Below are 11,354 nucleotides of genomic sequence, written 5' to 3'. Positions count from 1 at the left end.
TGGTTTTTCTCCGGTACCGGGAACCGAACTCATGACCTTGCGCTTGCCTAGCAGGCGCTTTTGCCGCTGAGCTAAATCCCCAGACCCAAGTGACAAGATTGGATGAAAGATGAAAAGAAGTGAGAATGACTTTATGTGGTATTTAGAGGTCTTGCTACTGAACTGTGGGCTGAAGCAGCATGCAGTCTCTAGTAGATGCTCAGTATATGTTGGAGATGAGAACTAAGCCTGCTCAGAGACATGCGTGCCTGGGAATGTGGTGCTGGGAGGGCTTGGGAGATGGAAGATGTACATGGGAAGAACTTGATGGGATGGATGAGAGGCTATGGAGATTGGAGAAAGGGGTGTGCCTGTGGTGGGTGGCTTGTTTTAGCTTCTATTTTGATGGGGTAGCGGCCAAGCTGGTTTCATCTTTTTTATTCTTACTCTGGTGCCCTCACATTTGGCCTTCTGCCCAGGTTTTCTTTCCTTTCTCTCTCTTTTTTTTTTGGTAGTGGAGTCTGAACCCAGGGCCTTTGCATTGAGCTACATCCCTGGTGCGTTTTTTAAAAAAAATTTTCCCACGTTTTTTATTTGAGAAAGGGTATCACTGAGTCACCAAGTTGCAGGAACTGGGCTCAAGCTTTTGATCCTCCTGTCTCAGCCTCCCGAAGCGCTGAGATTACAAACACATGCCACAATGCCCAGGCTGTGTGTTTAACGGTCTTTCACAGCACCTCTACTTTAGTCTCTGACTCCCTGCCTGAGCCTTCAGCTTTGCGCAGTATCTGCTTCTCTCTCCCAAGTCTCTCGGGGGTTATCTTCCTTCTCCGCCTAGACATGCCCTCTATCTCCTCTTGCCACCCTGTTCCAGTCCAGTACCAGGAAGGAGTTAGGGAAGACACTGCCAGGTCCCAGAGAAGCCCCAGGGGGCGGGGCCAACCCCTCTTCCCATATTTGCATATGTATAGAGCAGGCCAGGCCAGAATCGAGGAGGTGGGGCTTCTGGAGTAGGAAAGGGGCGGGCACCCTCAGAGTCGCAGAGTATAAAGACCGAGCGCAGCGACCGCGGGCCCCGCACTGCTGAGGAGCGGAGCCGCTTCCTGGCGGGGGGCTCTTATTTCTGGCTGGCTGTCCCCCAACTGCGCTTCCCTGCCCCACCCCCACGGCGGGGCCACCAGCGGTGTGGCGGTCTTCGCCTGGCGGAAGAGCTTCGAGCAGCCACCTGCCGCGTTCCACAGCTTCTTTGCATCTCGGATTTCGGGGCGGCCCCCTCCTCCCTTTCCCTATCTTCTCGCACCCTGCTTTTATCTGTGTTTTGCTTGGATTTCGTAGCCGTCTGTTTTTACGCCCCTTTTCGTTTTGCTTTTAGGTGGTTTGCGGGGTGAGGCTACATTCACACCCGTTCCCCTTGTTATCTCCTCCCGCTCTACAGTCCTTCTTTTCATCGCGGTCGGGGGCCTAGGATCCGAGCGCCTTTGCCGCGCTGCCAGCAGCCCGCAGCGCGTGGCCGTGCACCCCGGGGTCTGCAGCAGCTGCCTCTCCGAGGGGGTCTCCCTCGCCCCCGCCGCCTTCGCTTCCCGCGCGCTCCGGTGCGTGGCGGGCGTCCGCGCGCGGCTCCCCCGCTTCTCCGCAGCCCCCCGCCCCGCGCCGGGACTAGCTCTGCGCCGCCGAGATGGTCATCCAGAAAGAGAAGAAGAGCTGCGGGCAGGTGGTTGAGGAGTGGAAGGAGTTCGTGTGGAACCCGAGGACGCACCAGTTCATGGGCCGCACCGGGACCAGCTGGGGTACGAGGGGCGCGCGCGAGGGGCGGGGAGGCCGCCGGGGGACCCTGGGGGTGCAGGGTCTCGCGGGCGAGGCCCCAGCTCCCCTGCCAGGTCCCTGGCGTCCGGCCCCCCTGCCGGGCTCTGGACTGGGAGGGGACCGAATCGCCGGTCTAATCTCCAGGGCTGGCCGCTGCGGAGGCGGAGAAAGTAGGTCACTGCCGCCTTCCCACCCCCCGCGGAGCCCCCTCGGGCGCGGGGTCGCGGGCTTTGTGCGCGTGTCCGCACCGCTCCGGCTCTCGCTCTGGGCCAGTAGATGGACACGGTCACCCCCCACCTCCAGAGAGTACCCCTTCCCTCCCTCCGCTGCCTCTAGCTCGCCAACCCCGTCTATTTTTAGCTGGTGCCCACCCCCTGGACCCTGGGAACATTCATGAGGGGGCGGGTCTGGGAGGGAAGTGCTGAAGGGGGGCTTCTTCACAGCGGAAGTCATTTGTCTATATCCCACCATTAGGCATTTGCAACCTTCGGTGACCGCATTTTGGGTGGCGGGGCTGTTAGGGAGGGGTGATACTGTGAGGTTTTCCAGGCTGGATCTTCTACTCAGATATCCCTGGCCGAGGGAGGAGGGGTCAGTGTGGTGAGATGGGGACATCACCAGGCCGGGTGTGTCCAAGGGACTCTAACGGCTTGCGGGACTCGGGGAGCAGAGGGACCTGTATGCTGTCAGGGATGTGGTCATGGACACAGGTGCAGGTGAGGAGTGAAATTCTTCCCAAAGAGATTGTCAAACTGGAGAGTCAAAGCACAGGGTACATTGTGTGACACATTTTACAATTTATCACTGATTGGACACTGTTCCCATCAGTCCACCCGTTAGGGTCTAGGGGCCCACAGGGAGTGTCCGGTACAATCCCTATCCTCAGGGATCGGTGAATATTTGGGACAGTCTGAAGGCTGGACGGAGGCAGTGTCTTCTGAGGTGGAAGGTCCAAGGTGGTGGGAACAGCAGGCCCTCATATGAGGCGGAGAGAGACGTAAAGGAGGGACGGTGGCAAGATGGTGGCAAGGGAGGGCTGTGGGGGATTCTGTTTTCTCATGGCTTCTGCCCAGGGTGCTGTATGCGTGTATGAGTTGATGGTGGGGTGACTGCTGAAGTTCTGACAACTGTCTCAGAGTCTGTATCTAGGACAGCGTTTTAGGCCTTTTATATCTGAAACTGCTTTCAAGGTTTAGCTTCTGTGGAGCATCAGGATAGAGATCTTGCTATTTGAGTCTCAGGGTTGTGGCTCTGCGGCAGGTGGGTTTTGCTGTCAGTGTCAGTTTTAAAACTCATTGCAGAAGCCAGTTGTAGTGGTGCATGCCCGTAATCCCAGCACTGGAGAGGCTGAAGCAGTATTGCCTCCAGTTCAAGGCCAGCTTGGGGTACGTAGTGATTTCAAGGCCAGCCAGAACTATAAAGTGAGACCCTGTCTCAAAAAAGTGAAAAACAAACATTGCGTTCTTAGTGTGCACAAAGTCCTGAGTTTCATTCCCAACACCACCACAAAAAAAAAGGCACTATCCTAGGACAACTTTAAAGATGAGTATCATTACAACAGTGACAAATGTTTTGCTTTTATTTTGTTTTTTGTCTTTTTTTGTTTTGTTTTTTCTCCGGTACCAGGAACCGAACTCATGACCTTGCGCTTGCCAGGCAGGCGCTTTGCTGCTGAGCTAAATCCCCAGCCCCTAAAATGTATTTTCTTTTTTTGGTTTTTTTTCTCGGGTACCGGGAACTGAACTCACAACCTTGCGCTTGCCAGACAGGCGCTTTGCCACTGAGCTAAATCCCCAGCCCGTTTTTTGTCTTTTTGAGACAGGGTCTCTCTACACAGTTCAGGCTGGCCTTGAGCTCACTTTGTAGCCCAGGCTGGTCTTGAACTCACAACGATCCTCCTGCCTCAGCCTCCCGAGTGCTGGGATTACAGGTGTGCACCACTACGCCTGGCTAACAGTGACAGATGTTGTAACTTCTCAGGACCATGTCTGGCTGAGAAGTGGGAAATGTAATTAGAAGTAAAATGACAGTGGCCTATTTTGGGGGTTGTTCCCGCAATGAGAGTTTAGATCTTTTGTGGTCTGTGCAAGGTTGGGCGTCACTGTGGCCTAAGATCAGGAGGAGGCTGGGAGTCAGGACTGGAAGCTTGGATACACTGCCTGTTTCTAGTTTGTTTCTCTTGGTTCCCCAGGGACAGCTCTAAGACATCCTGTGGCTGTAAGGCTCACACCAGTATAGAACTTCTGAATCGGAAGAAGGGTGAGTGGGGTTAGGTGAGGTCATGGCAGGAAAATTAGAACCTGCTGACTCTGTTTCCTCCCTAGCCTTCATTCTCCTTTTCTACCTCGTCTTCTATGGCTTCCTCACGGCCATGTTCACCCTGACCATGTGGGTGATGTTGCAGACTGTCTCTGACCACACCCCCAAGTACCAGGACCGCCTGGCTACACCAGGTGAGTGATGAGATTCCCTCTAGCAGCCACTCTTAACTGCTGTTGCCACCCCTGCCACCTACCAAAGGAACTCAGCTCTACGCAGGAGTTTGGTTCTGATGATCCAATCACCATGTGCTGGAAAGTTCTAGAAGTCTCCCTTCCCACATCCTGAAGCTGGGAGCTGTGTGATCAGGAGAGGTGGCAGATACTCATAGGAGGCTGCCCTCCTACAGTCTCAGACTTCACTCCATCCCTTTCCCTAGTGTGCCCCGTGTTTCCTTTGAGTGCAGCCCCTCATCTTAAACATACCCCCACTCCTGCCCACATTGGCTATAGGCTTGATGATTCGCCCTAAGACTGAGAATCTTGACGTCATTGTCAACATCAGTGACACTGAAAGCTGGGACCAGCACGTTCAGAAGCTCAACAAGTTCTTGGAGCGTGAGTGAGAGGCTGGCCATGTGCCAGTCGAGGACTGTGGGAGGGGGATTTGGAACCATGGAAGTGGAGCACCAGGCCCATGACTCTGTCTCTTCCAACTCCTTAGCTTACAATGACTCCATCCAAGCCCAAAAGAATGATGTCTGCCGTCCTGGGCGCTATTATGAGCAACCAGATAACGGGGTCCTTAACTACCCGAAACGTGCCTGCCAATTCAACCGGACCCAGCTGGGCAACTGCTCTGGCATAGGGGACCCCACCTTCTATGGTTACAGCACTGGGCAGCCCTGTGTCTTTATCAAAATGAACCGGGTATGCATGACCTTGGCCCCCAGGGAAAATGGAGGAGGGAGCTGGGGCCACCATCTGTTGACCGTTGTGTCCTTCCACTGGGGTTAATGGGCATTAGGGAGATTTTTGGTGGTTTGAACAGCTGAGAGAACAAGAGGTGGGGCTATTGGTGGCTAAGCTGTGTAGCTAGAGGGCTGGATGCCTGTGGTGTGACAGCTTCTCCCACCCTCACCACCCTCCCTCCTCACTCCAGGTCATCAACTTCTATGCAGGAGCAAACCAGAGCATGAATGTCACCTGTGCTGGCAAGGTGAGTTTGTGGGTCTTGTCCACCCCTTTGTTCTTCACAGTTTCTGCGTAATTCATCCATGTCTCCCTATCTTTTTTGCTCCCAGAGGCCCCAACACTATAGGGACAAGGGGGTAAGAGTGGGCTTAGGTGTAGCTTGAACTCCAGCAGGGGCTGTCAGCCCCCTCGCTTTCTAGCATGCAGAAGCCTGCTCCCATGGACATAGACCCACCCTTTTCTCCTTTATCCCCCAGTTGTCCATGCCTCCTGCTCTCCCTTTTATTTTTTTCTTTTGGTCTTTTTGAGGCAGGGTCTCACTATGCAGTTCAGCCTGGCCTTGAGCTCACTTTGTAGCCCAGGCTGTCCTTGAACTCACAATCCTCCTGCCTCAGCCTCCTGAGTGCTGGAATTACAGGCGTGAGCCACCATGCCCAGCCCTCTCTCACATCTTGCTCCTGTACCTCAGCTCATTTTAGGCATCTAGTAGCTGCTGATCTGTTAGCACCTACATTGTCCTTGGAACCCTGCTGCTTCTACTCTGTCCTCTTTAGAAACTTGTTGCCTGCCCTCTCCCATCTCCCTGCTCCTTTTCCCTACTGAGCCCTCACTGTTTATCTGTTCTCTCTTGGCTCTGCTCCAGAGACTGATTCCCAAGGATGGGGTAAGAACTTGGGGCAGTGATGGGACAGGAGGCTTCCATGTCATTAGCCTCTTCAGGGATGAGACAGGCCACCCCCTTCTGATGACATGCACACACACACACACACACACACACACACATGCCCGCACACATACACAGACACACAGCTCAAGGGAAACAGATTTGAAAGCAGGAATAATTTTGGCCAAAGGAAGCACAGAAGGAAGTCTGGTGAACTCCTGGGTGCCTCCCTTTCCTAACGTGTTCATTCTCTGCCTCTTTGCACCTCCATAGCGAGATGAAGATGCTGAGAACCTTGGCCATTTTGTCATGTTCCCCGCCAATGGCAACATCGACCTCATGTATTTCCCCTACTATGGCAAAAAGTTCCATGTAAGTCCCGTGGGAGGCCTGGGATCAATGACTCCTAGAGGAGCATGCTGAGGTTCTTGGGAAGGAGCCTGAGCTGCTCCAGGCTTAGACCCTTGCCCTTATCCTCCGGCCCAGGTGAATTACACGCAGCCTCTGGTGGCCGTGAAGTTCCTGAATGTGACCCCCAACGTGGAGGTGAACGTGGAATGTCGTATCAATGCCGCCAATATCGCCACAGATGATGAGCGAGACAAGTTCGCTGGCCGCGTGGCCTTCAAACTCCGCATCAACAAAACCTGAGGCCCCTTCCTCCTGCCCCCATCTTTCTCCCATGGATGCTTCTGGAATGTCTCTGACCCTGCCTGATCCCTCCCTCACCCACCCCAAAGGTATTTTTTATAACAGAGCTATGACTTGTTTAGTCTCACGCCCCTTTCCTTGACTTCTCAAACCAGCCTGATGTCCACTGTGATTCCCTGACTGCCCCCATTTTCTGCCATCTTCTCCCATACTAAGCTCAGCCAGAGATAGAGATGGGCTACTAAAATGGCCACCGAGGAGTTAGGAGTCTTTCTAGCTCTGGTTTAGCTGTCAGTGGGATGTTCCTACAGCCCCCACTTCTTCTGCCCCGTCGTCTGAGAGCTGCAGAATATGCCCACTTACCCAGCCACTACACATACTCCTCACTTCAGCCCTTTGCTTCACAGAAGTGAATATAGTATTCCCTTCTTCCATTCTTAAGCTCCAGTCAATGTACCTTTTCTCTCTGTTACACTTTCTCCTTGTCTCTGCAGTCCTTACCTTGCTGGCTTTGACTTCTCTGGTTCCTCCAGGAGATTTTAACCCCCTTACCCCTATCTTTGTTTTACTCTGAAAAGCAGCCATTTATAATCGAGAACAAGCTGGTTCCGTGGCCTTTTCCCTCCCGCTATGGTGACTCCATGAGCTGGGAAATGAAGGACTGAAAGAGAAGTCCTGTTGATTCTTCTAGAAAGTTCTCTAGCGGTCCCTGACTCCAATTTCTTCTTGGTCCCTCTCGTCCAAAGAGCCACTACTCAGAGAGAGGCGGGCTTGACCTAGGCTGAATATCCACTTTGTTTTTACCAATGGCTCCCTTCCCCCATTTGCCTTCCCAGAATATCCTTCAAGTTCCACTTCCCAGGGAGCCTTGGGGGAGGGGCAGCCATCTTGGCTCAGTCCCTAGTGGCCACCTTGGAGACATCAGCTGGCTGGGGAACTAGTCCACCTCCTTCTGAGCCCAGATCTGCCCCCACCATCCTCTCTGGGTTCTCCTAGCAAGTAACCAGCTGATCACTAACTCCTTCCCTGTGCTTTGCATGCCAGGCTGAAAGTTTCAAATACTCTTCTCAAACTATGCTCTGAATTTCTTGGCTCCATTTCTTTCAGACCTTTTTGCCTTTAAAAAAATAAATAATGCCCATAGAATGTTAAATGAGGGGCCTCCTGTTCTGAGTATTCTTTAGTCACAGAGGGATTTTAACTCTTTCTTCTCTGATTTTCCTTCTCTTCCTCACCCTCTGCAACCTCCTTTTCCTTTATTAATGCTGCAGGCTTCACATTCCTCCTACAAATGGAACTTTTCCTTTTCCTTCTCGCTGGATCTGTATCTCTTCCTGCTGGGCCCCCCTGTTTTCCTGCACTGCCCTCTCCCCAGTGGTTTCTCTGCAGTTATTTAATGCCTGTGTCAGATCTGAAAAAAAAAAAAAAAGATAAAGTACAATAAAATGAGAGTAATTATATATATAAATATATATCATACACAAAGCCCTGTGTGTGGGTTGTTCCTTTCTGAGCACTTGGAAGAACCTGAGGAATCGGGTACAGGGTAGATTTGGGTGATCTGGAGGTTACTCAGGACTTGAGTGGTTCCTCTCCAGCTTTGACCTCTTCCAAAGTCCAAGCATCCAACCCCTTCATCTCAGCTAATTTAATACACACTATCTTAAGGTCACTCAATACAAGAGAGGCAGGAAGGTTACATATCTTTTTACATTGGAACTTATAAAGTGCCTACTGTGTGCATTCTAGGCACCATGAGGATATACTTATGAGAGTTCCTACCCCAAGGAACTCCCCAGTTCAATGGGACAGGTGAGGAGCACACAAGACACTGTCACACAAGGTAGAGCTGGATGTGCTTCAAGCAAGGGGAGAACTGGGAGCTGGGAATTTAGTTCAGTGGCACAGCACTTGCCTGGCAAGCGCGACGTTGTGAGTTCAATTCCCCCTGGGGGGGAGGAGGGGGGTGGGGGGAGAACTGGTGGTAATAAAATTCAGGGTTGTCCATGCTTCCTGTTATGGGCTTCCAAGGGAAAGTTTCTTTTCTTTCTTTCTTTCTTTCTTTCTTTCTTTTTTTTTTTTTTTTTTTTTTTTTTTTTTTTTTTTTTTTTTTTTTCTGTACTGGAACCAGAAACACTTTATCACTGAGTTCCAGGTCTTTAAACTTTTGACACAAGGTCTTGCTAAATTGCCCAGATGGGACTCAAACTTGCAATCTTCCTATCTCAGTGCTGGGATTACAGGTCTGCACACCTCACCTGGCTGGGAAGTTTCTTAAAGGAGGCAGCATTTAAGCTGGGGTTTAAAGGGTGGGGTGCTTTGGGGGAGAACAGTATCTGCAGATGCCTAGAGATAGAAAAGTAGACTAGGAGAAAATGACTTCAGAACAAACAAGTTAGGGCCTTTATATATAAACATACAAGCATAGGGAAAAATAATAAAATTATGATATATAGGGGAAAGATTGTTGATAGCTCATTAAGATTTTATTTTGAGGATTTAATTTTGCTTTGCTGTTGCAATGAGTTAGTCTTAGTATTTGTTTTGAAAAATAACTATTATGTATCCATACACAATTTTATCATGAATGCATAATAGACACACACATACAAGCCATAAGGATCCCTGGGTTTTGGTCACTGTTATATCAAAATTGGATATTATGCACAAATTTGTGGAACTTTGTTCAATAAATTCCATGTACCAGTACCTCACCTGGTAAAGTGCCAAGTCACTTTTAATGGGTGCATAATATTTTATCTCCCCCCCCCCTTTTTGTGGTACTGGGAGTTGAATCCAAAACCTTTTGCACTGAACTACATCTCCAGTCCTTTTTATTTTTGAGACAAGGTCTCACTAAGTTGCCCAGGCTGGACTTGAACTTTTGATCCTCCTACCTCAGTCTCTCAGTGTACTGGATTGAGACAGGGTTTTGCTATATTGTCTAGGCTGGCCTTGAACTTGCAACCCTCCTGGCTCAGTGGAATTTAAACTTCACTTTAATTTTTACTTCAATTCATCCAGTTCATTTTTCTTTTATATGTTGTGCTATAAACCGGGTATCCAATTTTTCTTAATTTTTCCAGTTGTGCTGGCTTTATTTTCCGTTTAGTTGACTACTGGGCACTGAACCCAGGGCCTTCACTAAGTTGCTAAGTGAAGTTGCCCTGGCTGAAGTGGAACTAGCTCAGTGCAAAGAAGCTGAGATCACCAGCTCACCAGTTGCCCTGGCTGAGGTGGAAGTTTTGATCATTCTGCCTCAGCCTTGCAGAGACTTGGGATCACAAGCATGTGCCACCACACCTGGCTCTTCCATTTAAAGCAACTATCAGCTATTCTTGGGCACTTTTTCTTTTTTTTTTCTTTTTTTGAGACGGTCTCACTATGTAGTTCAGGCTTGCCTCAAACTTGTGGTGATCCTCCTGCTTCATCCTTCCAAGTGGTGGGATTACAGGTGTGTGTCACCATGCTTGGCTTCTTAGGCACTTTTCTTCTCAGTAAATTTAGGATAACTTTGGCTAGGGGATGTAACTCAGTGGTAGAGCATGTGTTTACCAGTTGGGAGGACCTGGGGTCAATCTGTAGCACCCCTTCCCCCCCGTTTTGCATACAAAAAGGCAGAGGGTTTTTTTTTAAAAAACAAGTAATTTTTCTTCCTTTTCAGTCCTTCTAAATGCACTAAAACCAATTTTAGTGGACATCCCTGTAGTTATTTTAATTAAAATTATCTTAGTGTTTAACCAATTAGGATATCGACTTACTACTGTTTTATTTTTTTTGAAACAGGGTCTCACTATGTAGCCTAGGCTGGCCTCAAACTCTTGGCGAGTCTCCTGTCCCACAAATAACTTTTAGTTAAGGACTTAAAAAAAAAAAATCACTGATTAAATTTAATCAAAAGCGGGGAGTAGGGCCGGGGATATAGCTCAGCAGCATAAGCATCTGCCTAGCAAGGCAAGGTCCTGAGTTCGATTCCCAGTACCAAAAAAAAAAAAAGCTGGGAGTGGTGGTTCTGGCCTGTAATCCCCAGCACTAGAGGCTGAGGCAGGAGGATTGCCATGAGTTCGCAGCCAGCTGAAGTACATAGTGAGACCCTGTCTCAAAAGAAAAATGTGTTCTGATGCTATTTATTGATTTATAGACAGGGTCTCACCATATAGTTCAGGCTGGTCTTGAACTTACTATGTAGCCCAGGGTGGCCTGAAATTTGTGCCGCCATGCCAGGCTCCTGATATTTCATACATATACATCTATATGTATAAATTAGTTTGATTCCTACATTTGTGTATATTTACAAGGTTTTTTTGTACCAGGAATCGAACTCATGACCTTGCACTTGCCATGCAAGTGCTGTGCTGCTGAGCTGTATATATCCCTGGCCCGACAAGGTTTTAATATTAATGAAATCAGCATAATTACTTTTCTTGCAGTATTTGGGAGTGAATCCAGGGCCTTGTAAATGGTAGGCAAGAGCTCTATACTCCCAACGCTCAGCATTTGAAATGATTAGAGATTTCAGTCTTTTCCTATGGCCAGAATGAACATTGGACCATTGATTTGTCATTTTTCCTCCAACCAGCTCTTGAGGGTATTTTTATTTTGTGCCGAGGATTAAACTCAGAGTGCTAAACACATTTTCTACCCCTGAGCTACCCATTCCCAGCCCCTTATTTTTCCTAGCACTGAGGACTGAACTCAGCTTCTTTGCACTGAGCTATATCCCAGCCCAGCTGGACGTGAACTTGTGATCCTCCTGCCTTAGCATCCTGAAGCACTGGAATTACAAGCATGGACCCAGGTTTGTT

General features: G+C 49.6%; 1 protein-coding gene across 1 annotated transcript; it reads left to right on the top strand.

Moving 5' to 3' along the window:
* Positions 1 to 1,015: 1,015 nt before the first annotated feature.
* Positions 1,016 to 7,984, top strand: Atp1b2 (ATPase, Na+/K+ transporting, beta 2 polypeptide). Its single transcript, XM_005399462.2, has 7 exons — positions 1,016 to 1,766; positions 4,107 to 4,235; positions 4,554 to 4,658; positions 4,765 to 4,970; positions 5,203 to 5,259; positions 6,172 to 6,270; positions 6,385 to 7,984. The coding sequence occupies exons 1-7, from the start codon at positions 1,655 to 1,657 to the stop codon at positions 6,547 to 6,549; spliced, it is 873 nt and encodes a 290-aa protein (XP_005399519.1). The 5' UTR covers positions 1,016 to 1,654; the 3' UTR covers positions 6,550 to 7,984.
* Positions 7,985 to 11,354: the final 3,370 nt, after the last annotated feature.

Source organism: Chinchilla lanigera, unplaced genomic scaffold (genome assembly GCF_000276665.1).
Source record: "Chinchilla lanigera isolate Chin_1 unplaced genomic scaffold, ChiLan1.0 scaffold00066, whole genome shotgun sequence".
NCBI lineage: Eukaryota > Metazoa > Chordata > Mammalia > Rodentia > Chinchillidae > Chinchilla > Chinchilla lanigera.
The sequence above is the reverse complement of the archived record's forward strand: the minus strand, read 5'-3'. Positions and strand labels throughout refer to the sequence as shown.

What these genes read in the sequence shown, in the direction of transcription:
- Atp1b2 (XM_005399462.2), top strand. Translation starts at nt 1,655, where the DNA reads ATGGTCATCCAGAAAGAGAAGAAGAGCTGCGGGCAGGTGGTTGAGGAG. An exon ending in GGACCGCCTGGCTACACCAG is followed by an intron (nt 4,236 to 4,553) that starts GTGAGTGATGAG and finishes CATTGGCTATAG; the next exon opens with GCTTGATGATTCGCCCTAAG. An exon ending in GCTCAACAAGTTCTTGGAGC is followed by an intron (nt 4,659 to 4,764) that starts GTGAGTGAGAGG and finishes CCAACTCCTTAG; the next exon opens with CTTACAATGACTCCATCCAA.